At 43.1% G+C, this 14,611-nt stretch overlaps 1 protein-coding gene across 1 annotated transcript; it reads left to right on the top strand.

Moving 5' to 3' along the window:
- The first annotated feature begins 206 nt into the window (after positions 1-206).
- LOC147434638 (uncharacterized) lies at positions 207-2,326 on the top strand. The gene is made up of 2 exons (XM_086489658.1): positions 207-266; positions 1,703-2,326. The coding sequence occupies exons 1-2, from the start codon at positions 207-209 to the stop codon at positions 2,324-2,326; spliced, it is 684 nt and encodes a 227-aa protein (XP_086345784.1).
- The last annotated feature ends 12,285 nt before the right edge of the window (positions 2,327-14,611 follow it).

The raw sequence follows: 14,611 nt of genomic DNA, 5'->3' as shown, positions 1-14,611 counted from the left end.
GGAAAAAATGCCCCGACGTTCCTAGTGTGTTCACACACATCACTACCACATGTATATGGTAACATACAGCACTCACAAGGTTGACATGCCCTAATAAGTTTTTCTAGGACTCAGAGGCCGTGAAAGCATTTCAGACTCTCAAGCAAGCTTTCACGACCGCACCCATTCTAATTCAAGCAGATCCTACAAAGCCTTTCATCCTAGAAATGGACGCTTCAGATTTTTCCATTTGCGCTATTCTATCCCAAGTAGGAGAGGATGGTCGAGTACATCCAGTGGATTTTCATTCCGGCAAGTTCTCAGCTGCAGAAATCAATCATGAAATTCATGAGAAAGAGCTCTTAGCAATCATCAACTCCTTCGACACTTGGCGTCACCTACTTGAAAGAGGTCCTCATAAGATCAATGTCTATACAAATCACAAGAATGGTCGAGTACATCCAGTGGTGGCTTTTCATTCCCGCAAGTTCTCAGCTGCAGAAATCAATTATGAAATTCATGAGAAAGAGCTCTTAGCAATCATCAACTCCTTCGACACTTGGCGTCACCTACTTGAAGGAGGTCCTCATAAGATCAATGTTATACAAATCACAAGAATTTGGAATACTTCATGGCATCCCGCGTCTTGAATTGTCGCCAAGCCAGGTGGAGTGGTATCCTATCAAGGTTTGATTTTCTTATCTCTTATAGACCTGGCCGTCAACAAGGTAAGCCAGATGCCTTATCAAGAAGATCCTACCTTGCACCTAGAGAAGGCGATGCAGCATTTGATCAACAAGAGTTAGTGATTTTGAAACCTGAGCATCTTAAGCTAAACGACACCATGAGCCAAGCTCCTGAAGATTCTACTTTTTTGTCTAAGGTGAAGACACAAATTGCCAAAGACCCACTTGCTCAGAATATTAGACAACAACTACAAGGACAAGAGGTTAATGAGGACTTTCAAGAAATTGATGGACTAATTTACTATAAGGGTCTTCTCTATATTCCGCCAGGACCAACACACTTGGAGGTACTTCAGCAAAACGTCATGATCTTCCATCAGCAGGCAGCAGGGCATTTTGGGGTTAATAACACAATTGAGCTTCTCTCCCGTGACTTTTGGTGGCCTCAAATGTGTAAGCTTGTCAATGAGTATGTAGGAACTTGTGACACTTGCAATAGATCAAAGGCCCCTCGTCATCGTCCTCATGGGTTACTCCATCCCTTGCCCATTCCAAGCAAACCATGGTCATCCATCTCCATGGATTTTATTGTAGAGCTACCCTTGTCACAAGGATTTGACTCCATTTTAGGAGTTGTGGATCGGTTTACAAAAATGGCACACTTCATTCCAACCACTAAAACCATCACCGACGAAGGTACGGCCAAACTCTTTCTACATTATATCTATCATTATCACGGATTACCGGATGACATAGTTTCTGATTGAGGCCCACAATTCATCTCTAGCTTTTGGAAAAGCTTATTCAAGCTACTTGGAGTACAAATCAACCTCTCCTCAGCCAATCACCCACAAAGTGATGGACAAACAGAGAGAGTAAATCAAGTTTTGGAATAGTATCTCCGTTGTACTATCAATTATCACCAGGATAATTGGGTCGAGCTCCTACTACTAGCAGAATTCTTCTATAACAATGGTTTTCATGCCTCCACCCGTCACACTCCATTCTTTGCCAAGTATGGTCAACATCCCAAACAGGATATCCACAGACACCATCAAGTCAACAATACATCTTCTTTTCATCTTACACAACAATTATCTGCAATTCACAAAGAACTTACAATTCATATCAAAGAAGCTCAATCCAAGTATAAGGAAAGTGCAGATCTCTATCGCATCCAGCATCCAAAATACAAAGAAGGGGATAAAGTGTGGCTCCTCCAGCGTGATCTGCGTTCATCTCGTCCCTATCAAAATCTTGATTATCGAAGGCTTGGGCCGTTTAAAATTATCCTTCAAGTCAATCTAGTCACCTATCGACTCCGATTGCCCTCATCCATGAAAATCCATCTGGTCTTTCATGTCTCAGTCCTAGAACCTTGTCACACATCTAAGATGCGAGGAAGAGCCCTACAAGCACCTCCTCCAGTTGAGATTCAAGGACATGACGAATATGAGGTCGAGAAAGTCCTAGATTCTCGAGTTTCGCGTGGCAGGTTACAGTACTTGGTGCATTGGAAAGGCTATGATGTCAGTGAACGAACCTGGGAACCAACACACAATCTTCAGCATGCATCTCTCAAAGTCCAAGAGTTCCATCAACAGTATCCATGGAAGCCCCAGTCAACAAACACCACTGCTCCTTGTGGAACTCGTCGCTAGAGGAGGGGGTAATGTCATGGATGCTTGAGAGTCAGTCTTGCTGCCTGCATCATCACTGTGTCATTGCCTACATCATCACTAGAAGGCTCTAGAAGAATCTAGAAGGATCTAGAAGATTCTAGAAGGATTCAAAAGTATAAAGGAGGATCAAGAAGTTTCTAGAAGCTTGGAGAAGATTTCGGAAGAATCTAGAAGTTTTGGAAAGCTCTAGAAAGTTGAAGAAGAATCAAGAAGGTTCTAGAAGATTCTAGCCTCCTCAAGAAGAACCTAGAAAGTTCTAACCTCCTCAAGAACTAGTATAAATAGGGGTCTTGGGCCACAAGCCCCTCAGTCTTTCCAACACCAGTTGTGAGGCTCCTATGAGGAAAGCCCTCTCCTAGTTCTTGTCTTATGTTCAAGTCTTGTCCTTGCAATCAAGCCTTGTCTTGTACTCAAGTCATGTAATCCAAGTCTTGTATCTAGCTCTCTTTCTCCTAGTTCTTGTCTTATGTTCAAGTCTTGTCCTTGCAATCAAGCCTTGTCTTGTACTCAAGTCATGTAATCCAAGTCTTGTATCTAGCTCTCTTAATAAAGTATTAAGTCTTGTAATGAAGATTAAGCTTATCATCAAGTCCCAAGTTCTTGTACATTGTGAGTGCCTCCACTTGCTCTCTTCTAGCTCTATATGTGCTCATAACATTGGTTGTGTCTACCTTACATGATGTTGAGGAACCTCTCTCTTTTGATGAAGCACAGAATTTAGAAAATTGGATGGCTGCAATGCAATCAGAATATGATGCACTTATAGAAAATGACACATGGACTTTATGTGATTTGCCTCTTGGGAAAAAGGCCATTGGTACGAAGTGGGTTTAAAGTTGAAACACAAACCAAATGGTGAGATCGATCGCCATAAAGCTCGACTTGTTGCGAAGGGTTATGCACATCAAAAAGGCATAGATTATGAAGAGACTTTTACTCCCACTTTTCGTATGACTACTTAGTGGGTTTTATATGTGCATTGGCAACTCATTTTGGTTGGGATGTACATCAATTAGACATTGTTACTGCTTTCTTGAATGGTGACATATTTGAGGAAGTTTATGTAATGCAGCCTCATGGTTTTGTCAAGAAAGGACAAGAGGACAAAGTGTGCAAATGTAACAAGGCTTTGTATGGGTTGAAGCAATCTCCTTGTTCTTGGTATGAGAAAGATGACACTCATTTGGTCAAACAAGGCTTTTGTAGCAGTCCAACAAAAAGCACATTGTATGTAAAGCGTGAGGGTGATGTACTTCTCATTGTGGTTCTTTATGTAGATGATTTGCTAATCACTGGACCAAATGAGATACATATTGCTGAATTTAAGGCTGATTTGAATGCTACTTTCAAGATGAATGATTTGGGGATGTTGATTACTTGGGGATACAGGTTAAGCAGTGAAGTACATTGTGTGTGATGGCTACTCAGGTTACTTTCAAATAGGTATCGCATTGGAAGATCAATTGAAAACAACCTTTATCACTCCTTGGGGTTGTTATGCTTTTAGAGTCATGCCATTTGGTCTGACAAATGCTCCTGCAACATTCCAACGTTTCATGAACATGGTGTTTCAAGCATTCTTTGGAAAGTCAATTAGGGTGTTCATTGATGATTTTTGCATTTATAGCTCAAAATCATTGCATCTACAAAGGGTAGAAGAAGGTTTAAAGAAGCTCTATGACATGGGAGGTCAGCTCAACCCCGACAAGTGTCACATAGGTGAGGATGAAGTGATCTTGCTTGGTCACAAGGTTTCCTATAAAGGTATTGAGGTGGATCTAGCAAAGGCAAAAGCTCTCATTGAGCTACCATCACCAAAGAGTCTTAAGGAGGTCATCTCATTCATTCAAAAGGTCAAGTATATGTCACGCTTCATTCACTTAGCCTCGGAGTTACTTCACCCTTTGCAAAAGTTGACGTGCTTGGTATGAGAAATCTGACACTCATTTGGTTAAACGAGGCTTTCGTAACAATCCAACATAAAGCACATTGTATGTAAAGCGTGAGGGTGATGTACTTCTCATTGTGGTTCTTTATGTTGATGATTTGCTGATCACTGGACCAAATGAGAGACATATTGCTGAATTTAAGGCTGATTTGAATGCTACTCTAAAGATGAAAGATTTGGGGCTGTTGCATCATTACTTGGGTATACAGTTTAAGCAGTGTGATGGTGGTATTGCCTTGTGTTAGAAAAGTTACATAGAGACATTGCTATGTAAGTTTGAACTTGAGGATTGCAAACCTATTGCCTCTCCCATGGAAACAGGTTTTAAATTGAGTCTACATGATGCTGGTGATCCTGTTGATGTCACTCTTTACCAAACTTCTGTTGGATGCCTCATTTATGTATGCAACACGAGGCCAGATATTCAGTTTGCAGTCTCACAGGTCAGCAGATGTTTGCATAGCTTGGGTTCTAAGCATTGGCAGGCTGTGAAGAGGATTTTTTGCTATCTTAGTGGCACTTTACATCTTGGCTTGTTTTATCCCAAGGAGGGATCATTGCCACCAGACTTACATGATTTTTCGGACTCAGATTGGGCTCGTTGTTTTGACACGCGAGTGTCCACAAGTGGTTTTTGTTTCATGATTGGCAGTTCATGTATATCATGGTTGAGCAAGAAGAAACCTACTGTGGCCACTTTGAGTTGTGAGGCTGAGTACAGGGCAGTCTTTACAGCTACCGTGGAGTGTGTATAGCTCAGATGCCTTATGGCTGATTTGGGTGTTGGACACGACATTGCCAACACTATCTACACTAACAGTCAGAGCGCCTTGGCAGTTGTGAGGAGCCCAGTTTTTCATGCTCGCACAAAGCACATTGAGGTGCATTACCACTATGTCCGAGAGAGTCTCTCAGTAGGAGAGATTAGCTTGGCTTATGTGCCAACACAGGAGAACCTTGCAGATCTTTTCACTAAGGCATTGTCTCGTAAGAAGCTTGAAGCTCTCCACAAATCTTTGAGCTTACTCCCCTTTGTGGACTGATCATGTCCTCAGGGCATGGCACTTCCCTTTACTCATGTTACAGCTCTCATTCACCACATCACTCCAAGGGGGACTTGTTACCATATACATGTGGTAGTATGTCTGTGAACACACTAGGACTGCCGGGGCATTTTTTCCCTCTTTAGAAGGTTTTTTCCCTCGAGAATTGTATATACGCCCATCACTCTAGGTCTATCTATCTTTCTATTTGCACACTAAGTAATATACTCTCAGTTGTGTGCCTTGAGCTTACTTCGTCTTCTCCAACGTCTTCGTTGGTGTTGGGCATGGTTGCATTGTCGTCAATGAAGGGAGGATTTGTTGAGCAAAGAAGTGGACGATCTCCCCGAGGTTGGGGACCCCAACCATTATGTGCCTCTTTGTGCTTGCAGCTCCTTCGCACAACCAATTTCTTGCAAGAGGGTATGGCGAAAACCCTTCCCTCATGTGGGGGTAAATACTGCTCGCCTTGCCCATTTGGTGTGCCGATCTGCTATGTTTTGAGGGCAAGCAACCCCAAGGTGTAAACTGGGGTTTCTTGGTGGAACTCTCAACCATTGGTGGCCCTGTGGTTTGTGGTGGTCATCCCCGATTTCTCTATTGAGTGGCTTGATCTATTGTGCAGGCTTGGGGTGCTCATGGATGTTGCTCCATTTTGGCCTCCAATCCCGGCTTTGCTTTGGGGTGGTGGTTGTAAGAGATGTGGAATACAATAAGAATCTGGTAGCAAGGAGAGTAGAGAGAGCTACGATGCAAAGTAGATTAGTGGCAAATCAAAAACTTTAGATTAGCACACAATTAAAAAGTGATGCGCCATCCACCCATGTGCTCTCAAGGTAGAGCTTAGATGGAGGTTTAGACAAGTAGAGCAAGTAGCAATACAAGGGCCTAACAATCCTTCAACAAGGATGTATTGTGTGTGTCAAGTGTGCACACCATTATACCAAATTACTCATGAGAAGGCCTCCTTATATAGATGTAAGGGAGCCTTAAACGCCCATGTGTAGCCAGCCACCCTTAGATAGCCAAGTCCAAGTAGAACTTGGCCATGTGTCCACGTGTGTGGCCGCCTTTGTGTAACCATGTCCAAGAAGGACTCTACCATGTGCCCATGTGTAGCCTCTTTTGGGTAGACAAGTCCTCCTAGTACAACTTGGCCACCGGCCAAGGAAATCCAGCCACCAACCGTCAACCACCGGCCAAAGAGCATGGACAATCGGCCACCGGCCATCGGACGACCATTTTTTTATTGTCTTTTGATCGTCGTCCAGCCAAGATAATTCGGCAAAAGGAATATTCCGGCAAATAAAAAGTCTCGGGAACACCCCCCCCCCCCCCCCCAAGTTGGCCCTAAATTTTCTCTATACTATCCACACAATCACAAATAGAGATCTCATCAGCGTGCAAAGCTGGAATCCACCAAATATATGTCCACCATTGGCTTCTCCTCATATGGGGGCCTTAAAAATTGTGCATCAGATATTGTGGGGGCAAAACTGAGAGATGTGGGCATTGCAAGTATACCAACAGTGGTTTGGCAAGTGATGGAGACTAAGGGCTGCCCCCTCCTATGGCAATATGTGGTCTTCTCTTGACGATTGAGTCGATTCCTACACGGAGGACATGTTGGGTCGGGGTGTGAGACTGCTCATCATGGTGGCATCCTCCCTGCAAGTATCCCGCTAGGAATTATGTTGGTCTTTTGGTGGTTGATACATGATCTATATGAGGGTTCGGGGGCTCCCTATAAAACCTCATAGTCGATTTTGTAATGGTGTCTTAGTTATGGTGATGTTATGGGTGGATCCTATGACGCCATGGCTCATTCTGAGCATGGCTTATAATGTAAATTTTTTTGATGTTATATTTAACATACTACTCACAATTGTGAGTTCTGCAAAATAAAAATAAAAAGGATGTTTTGATTCTTATTTTTTCGAGATCGGGGGGTCCTAATTGCAAAAAGATTTATCGTATGCATTCATAGAGGCACTCTTCAAAACATTTAGATTTACAGTTTAAATTAGACCTTCCCGGCCTCAAAGTTCAATGCTCACCCCACTCCTGTCAAAAACACCTTCAAACTTTGTACTTCCACTAACAAAAAACTGCCTCCACACATACCAATGCACACACGCTCTGCAAAATCACCAGACATCACATATCCCAATTTTGCATGCCAGCACTTCCACAATACACAACACCTCTCTCTCTCTTTGTCTCTCTCACACACAAACGGTTCAGGGGCACACGTGCCTGCACCACACACACATGAGACAAGCAAAGAAGAAAGGGGGAAAGATGGTGCCAGAGTCGGAAATGATAGCTTTAGTTCCAATAAAAAACACCATATATATTGATATACTCCACTGGGCCGCACCATGGCCATCTTATTCGTGTATAGGGGCACACACCTCCCTCTTGTCTTGGCTCCATCGACACACACCTCAATGAGCAGCCCACTATTGGCTCTCAAGATCTCCCTTGACAGCCCTTGTTGGCTTCAGAAGCACACCCAAATGGCAAAAGAAGGGGCCCTCATAGGGCAACATTTTTATTCTTAGCAACTTCTTCTCCTTGCCGGGGACACTTTTCCATGTTATCTTTAACATGATTGCATGCAAAGCACTGCTTTTATCCCCACTTTCTAAGTTTACCACCGCATGTGGGTGAGCGGAGCTCTTAACTAGGCAATAGCGCCCGACACTACTAGGTGGGAGGAACCTCTTATCCTCAATAAAAGGGGAAGGCCGTAAGGGCTCCCGTGTTATAGAGTCCCCATGGGCACTACCAACCTCCAAACACCACCGTCAAAGAATGCTAGTGGGTGCCACTCCGTCGCCTATGACCAACAACATGCCGCCAACATTGAGAATTGAGCACTCATGCAATGCCAAAGGCCGCATGTACGTGGGGGGATGTGAGAGTTCCATGGGAGCTTCTCGCTCTCCTTGATGCTTATATGAGGGTCATGGGGTCACATATATATCCACCCTTTTCCTTGACGCATTCACATATGAGACTATTTCCTTTGCCACATGGCACACACGACACTCCTCCAGAAAACTTAAAAAAAGCACCAATGAACCAATGCAAGATAACTCTTTTTTTGTCCTTCTTTGAATCATCCCCACTCTCTACACCAGGGTTGGATTCACACCCTGTAAATCCATTAAAAATTTTCATAACACCCCCTTCAAACCCTAAGGACCTTGCCACCTTTTGACTTTTCCACAATCTCGAACCATGGGCCAAAACTTGGCAAAAAGCATCTGCCACCATCTCCCTGCTGGCAATTGCTCCCAAATTTGACCTTAACTTGTATCTTTCACTCCAAACTCCAATCAATGCTCTATAAATTCTTGTGGCCTTCTCATGTTGCATAGTACACATGCAAACCCTAGCAAGGTTGGAAAATCCTCGATGACATGCCTACTAAGGTGGTCAAGCTGGTACATACCTAGTCCTCGGCAAAACTTTAATTGCTCATAACTTGGCCATTTGAAACTCTAATTGTTAATCCAAAAAGAACAACATGCATTATGAATTAAGCACTTTGCAACCATGCACGCACATCCACTTTGAACAACAATCTGCAGCTGCCCAATCCAACGGGGATTTGCAAACCACTTTAAACTTCAAACTGCCATAACTTGCACTCTGTAGCTTCGATTGATGAGCCATCTATACCAACTTGGAGAACACATCGAGGGACACCTTTGGAACTTTAATTTATGTACTTTGAAAACCTATACCTTCCACCTTTAATAGGCACTATACGAGAGTAATTGGGCCCAACAAACCACATCAATCATACACATCCACTGCCCTTTGCATGCCCTTGACCATTAGATCTACCTGACCAGTTTTGGCATGCCCCTCTGAGCACACATAACCTTGCATTGCACTCCTCATAGCCCCAACCAACTTTGGTTGCACCACCATGCCAGCTTCACTTCATTGAAGATATCTCTTACCATGAAGTATAGCTTGAATGATTTGATCCCTTTGCTTGACTGTTTTTATGGTACAAGGTTGGTTAGCACCATCATCCATGCTACCATCATTAATTGTACTTTTCATGGACTTAGAGATGACTTCAAGCCTCTCATTGCTTTGGAATTTCCTCTTACGTATCCATTGTAGATTTCTAAGAGTGCATGTGCGTGGATCCCTGTGTGCACGGTGCAGTGTGGTGTACGTGCGGGAAGGGGAGAAGGAGAGGTAGACAATGTGTGGGTGGAGTAGAGCTCAAGTGAGCTACTCCTTATTGTTGGTATATGTACAAGAATAAGGTGGTCAATGGGTGATCGTCCATAGCTTGGACAACCGGGCAAGGCACATACTTCTGTACCCCAACAATCTCCCACTTAAAGGCGAATGTGTCGATAAGTGGATCCTACTAGCTTAAACTACTAGTATGTACAAGAAAACAGGTGAGAGACTCTCTCAACCTACGTCCTCTAGCTCAGTCAATTGATCTACATGCACCCATATCAGCTTGAGTGGTAGGTAAGTGTGCGCCAAATGGCTGCGATAGTGTGTGTAACATTTAATGGCCTAGTAAGTTGTGTGTAGCGGAAAATAGCATGAACATAGTGAGGCTTTCATTATAATAGATTCCTGATGAGAATAACAAGAGTGCTTGGGTGGAGAGAGCAACAAAAAGTATAACACATAGTTAGATAGCATGAACAATACTTCAAAAGAGAGAGAAATTAAGCAATTGAAAACAGATGAGGACCGGATTTACATGGAGCCGGTCCCCCCTCCAAAAGGATTTGTAATATAGTTTCTCCCATCAAGAGAGACATTTTACAATACAATTCTTTGTGTTCCTTCAATACTAGCTAGTGCAATGAAGATGGAAACTTCAAGCACTAAGCAAAACAATTATTAAACACAATATCAATTCCCTCATGGTCTCAGACCCAAGACCTCATACACCTTCAAAGATGGTGAGAGCTAGCAGGGTATGAGAGTAGATTGAGAGGAAGAAGGAGTAGTCTTACGAGAAATATGTACATCTCCTCACATAATCACTCATATTAGCATAGCTTAGCTTAGTAATTAGCATGGTAGAGGAGATGAGCATGCATTGAAGCTTGGCTCTTGGTTGGATTTGCATCACAAAGTCAAGAGTTGTTGGTGTAGGCCTCCCTTCTCACAAGCTTGGAGTAGGTGATAAGCTTTCCATTAAATCTTGAGAAGGAGAGAGAGAGAGAGAGAGAGAGAGAGAGAGAGAGAGAGAGAGAGAGAGAGAGAGAGTCTTCTTACCCCATACATGGACTAGTGTGAGTGTGTATGCAATAATTCCTTGAGAAAATCAGCCCCCTCTCTCTCTTGGTCGACCCCTCTTGATATTTGCTCATGCACACACCCTATTATACCTCTCCAGGCTTAGCCAATGGAATTTCAAGAGCATAACTGATAGCCTTTTGGCATGTGTCTCCCTTTCCCCTTTTGCAAGAGCTTTAGGTATATAATTAATTCAACTAAACTCTCATTGGACCCCTTTGTCTCCTGGACAATGGGAATCATGCAAGCCATTGGGCTATTGAATGCTCATTGGACCCCTTGGGAGACTGTCCAATAGTCTTCTAGAGAGCTTAATTCTTATTGGTTCTTTTGTTAAGTGTTTTTAAATTGATTAAACTAGATTTACTCTAGCCTAATTCTCATTGGTCCACCTCCATGGCCATCCAATAGGATTTGAGTACACCTTGTGGGCATCTGGGCTAGGGAGCTGACCTGTGTCCCTCATTCCCTTCGTGTACAGGAGCTTGTGAGTGTGTATGTGTGTGTGTTTCTCTCTCATCCCCTAATTCTAGGGCTCGCCCCCTCCTATGTAGGGATTACGAAGAATTTTTTTACACACACTAAGCATCCAATTTTCTTAGTGTTTGACCTTTGGACACAACCTTTAAATTTTGGAACCTTAGCATTTTGGAAGTCTTAATGGGCTGAACCTTAGGGTCTTTTAAGCCCATTGTTGCACATTGGTCTTTTGCATATGGCCCCCCCTTTGGATCCCTATTTTCCCTCCTTTGGATCCCTATTGTGGCCGGTCTCCCAGCTTAACCAATATTCTAGCTTTTTCTCCCCCTAGCACTTCCTCATATTAAATGATCAGTTTAATATGAGAAAATCATTTAGGAGAATTAGATAGTAGTTATTATGACACTACCTCTCTCTTGAAATCATAGTCGTCCTCGACTATGGGATAGAGAAGATAAACCATATTCATTAGTCCTTTTTCTAGCGGGTAGAGGATCCCTATGTTACCTTGTGACATCGTTCCAGAATGGATGACTAGTCCATTTGGCACTTGAGAGCCTAAGCTGCCGCAAGCATGTCTGCACATTAGTCCTATCAATCTTCCATAGTAGAGTGACAAGCTCTACTTGGTGTTTGGGAGACGTCGTCTCCGCAAACTTGATCTAAGCATGCATACTAATTCATTTTTGTGCACAATAAAGAAAAAGAGAGTCTCATAAGACAAAAAATTTGTTCATTTTTAACATTTGTACATTTGCTTACTCTAAGGAAGCATTGTAAGCATTGACAAGGTTTAGGTTATCCTTTAATTGTATGCCTTGCATCCATCTAGCATTTTCAAAAGGATAATTCTTAAACTTAATAAGATATTGTCGGATAGTCTTACCGCTTCTTAGTACCTTGTCTTCATCTCTGAGAATGGACTTGGGCTGCAGCACCTCTTCTTGGTCCTTGATCTCCAGTGGGTCTTCAATAATTGGTTCTTGAGGTGGCTCTCCTTTGTAAGGCTTTAGTAGGCTCACATAGAAAGCATTGTGTATGAGCCAATGGCTGGGCAACTTTAGTTGATAGGCCATCTCATTGATTCGCTAAGAATCTGGAAGGGACCATAGTACCTTTTTGCTAACTTAGCATAGTACTTTTGGTGTCCCATAGGATTCTTGCCCGTCGTGTGCCTTACTCGAGCCTTGGGAAATTTGAGTAAGACCCAATCATTTTCTTTAAAGGCTTGGGCTCTTTTGTGCTTGTCAGCAGTGTTGTTGTAGGCATACTCCACTAAGGGTAAGTACTTCTCCCATTGGGACCTTTGATCTACTTCCGTTACATAGGTTTTTAGTAGATCAAGAATTGTTAGGTTAGCTATATCACTTAGGCCATCCGTTTGTGGGTGATAGGCCAAAGAGAAGTTTAGCCTTGTCCCTAAATTCTCAAAAAGATCCTTCCAGAAAATACTGGTCATTCTAGGATCTCTATCCGACACTATGGACATTGCCAAGTCGTGATACTTGAAGATTTGTGAAATGAAGAGGGTTGCCATTTGATGGGCTTTGATAGTCTTTTTGACAGGTATAATTTACTGGACCTGTCTACTATCTTCCATATTCCCGTATTCCCATGGATAGACTTAAGCAATCCAAAGATAAAATTCATGGACATGCTCTCCCATGGTGAATTAGGGATTGGCAAAGGTTGAAGCAATCCAGGTTTCTTCCCTCTATCAAACTTCGTCTTTTGGCATACCACACATTTAGAAATATACTCTTGTATGTTTGCTTTCATGGTAGGCCAATAGAAATATGTTGCAATCCCTTTTAGGGTAGATCGGATCCCTCTATGCCCCGCATAAGGAGGAGTGTGAGATTCATACATTACTTTCTCACATAGTGAGTCAGTAACGCATAGTCTATTGCCATAGAGAAGATAACCATCTTGTAAAATAAATGGTTCCTCTTTCTTCCCTAATGCAAGGGCTGAAATCACATCTCTAAAATCAGGATCAATAGCACACTCATCTATCATAGAAGATAGATCATTGTGAGTTGCTATGGAAACCGCATTCACTCTCGGTCGTCTTGAGAGTGCATCATCTACTTGATTATGCTTGCCAGAAATGTGAGGTACGCATGCCCTTGCTCGGCGCACTTGAAACAATGGTTATCCTTGCGATAACGCTCAAGCTCTTCAAGAGAGAGTTTATTTTTACCTTTGTAAACTCCCTTCTCCTTAGCTTTGTTGGAATTGCCCTTAGGAGACTTTTGGACATTGTCCTTCCCCTTAGGCTCATTACAACCCTTGTTTTCCGTGGTCTTAGAGTTTCTTTTAGCCCCTGTTTGGAAATTGATTTGAGAAGCCACCATAGTATGGTATATAACCGCGGATATGGTGTGTGGCCTTTGGGAGTTGACATACTCCGCCATTTCTTCAGTTAAGCCCGCACAAAATTGTTGCTTTTGCTCTCCAAAATCCTACTTTTTGAAGACGGTGGCTTTAAGTTGTAGGTCCCAAAACTTGTCTACATATTTGTGAATGGATTTGTAGGGAGAGAGCTTCAAGCTTCGCCATTCGGTGAGTACTTTGTCTTTGGCATCGATGGCCAAAAAATGCTTCATAATAGAAGCTCTTAAAGCTTTCCATGTTCGTGGAGCTTCACCGTTGGGCCGTAGGCTAGACCACCATTGCCTAGCGGACTTTTGAAAGTGCATAGCTACATGGTGTAGCTTAGAGGACTCCATGAAGCCCTCATCTCCAAACGCCACATCAAATTGATGGATGAAGGCCAACACTGTGTCCGTAGCACCAAAGGTGCCATTGTAGGTAAGGAAAGAGATGCTCTTCCCTCTCTCTTTGAACTTTTTGAGCTTGGACGACCTCTTCCACCCGGCATACGATTTCCTATGGCCTCTTCTTTTTGATGGTTCAAAAGGTGCACCATCACTTTCTTCGGAACATGAAGAATTTGAGGAAGATGGAGAAGAGGGTGACCTCTTTCTCGCCTTTTTCTTGCCTTGATCTTCTTTGTCTACACCATCACTTTCATAAGAGGAAGAGGATGAAGAAGATGGAGAAGAGGGTGTACTCTTTCTCGCCTTTTTCTTCTCTTGCTTTTTGTCATCCCTCTTTGAATTATGGTGTGGAGATATGTGCGATGGTCTTCTTCGTTTAGGAGGTGATGGAGAGCATTTAGCCCGCCGTTTTTGTGGAGCCATCTCTGTCGAGGTGGGAGGAGACTCACTTCTTTCTCGTTCCTTTGATGGGGGCTGTTGAGTTCTCCTTTGAAAAGGAGATGCATCATCAAGAACCAAATTTCCGAGCCCTTCGTATGGATCCTCTTCTTTTTCCAAATCGGAGAGAGGCCTCTTTTGGGAGTCTCACAAGGAGGCTTCCTAGGTACTCTCTCGTCATGGTGGGGAGCTTGGAGAATCATGAGCACGAAGCTGCCCTTGCACTTCACTTTGGAGGGATGGATTTCTCATAGCTTGTTGAAGCCTAGAAACA

Source organism: Adiantum capillus-veneris, chromosome 19, assembly GCF_014529385.1.
Source record: "Adiantum capillus-veneris isolate H3 chromosome 19, ASM1452938v2, whole genome shotgun sequence".
NCBI classification, from domain to species: domain Eukaryota; kingdom Viridiplantae; phylum Streptophyta; class Polypodiopsida; order Polypodiales; family Pteridaceae; genus Adiantum; species Adiantum capillus-veneris.
The sequence above is the reverse complement of the archived record's forward strand: the minus strand, read 5'-3'. Positions and strand labels throughout refer to the sequence as shown.

Coding starts and splice junctions, on each gene's coding strand:
- LOC147434638 (XM_086489658.1), top strand. CDS start 207: ATGGACGCTTCAGATTTTTCCATTTGCGCTATTCTATCCCAAGTAGGA. Junction 267..1,702: donor AAGTAGGAGAGGATGGTCGA/GTACATCCAGTG, acceptor CATCCCAAACAG/GATATCCACAGACACCATCA.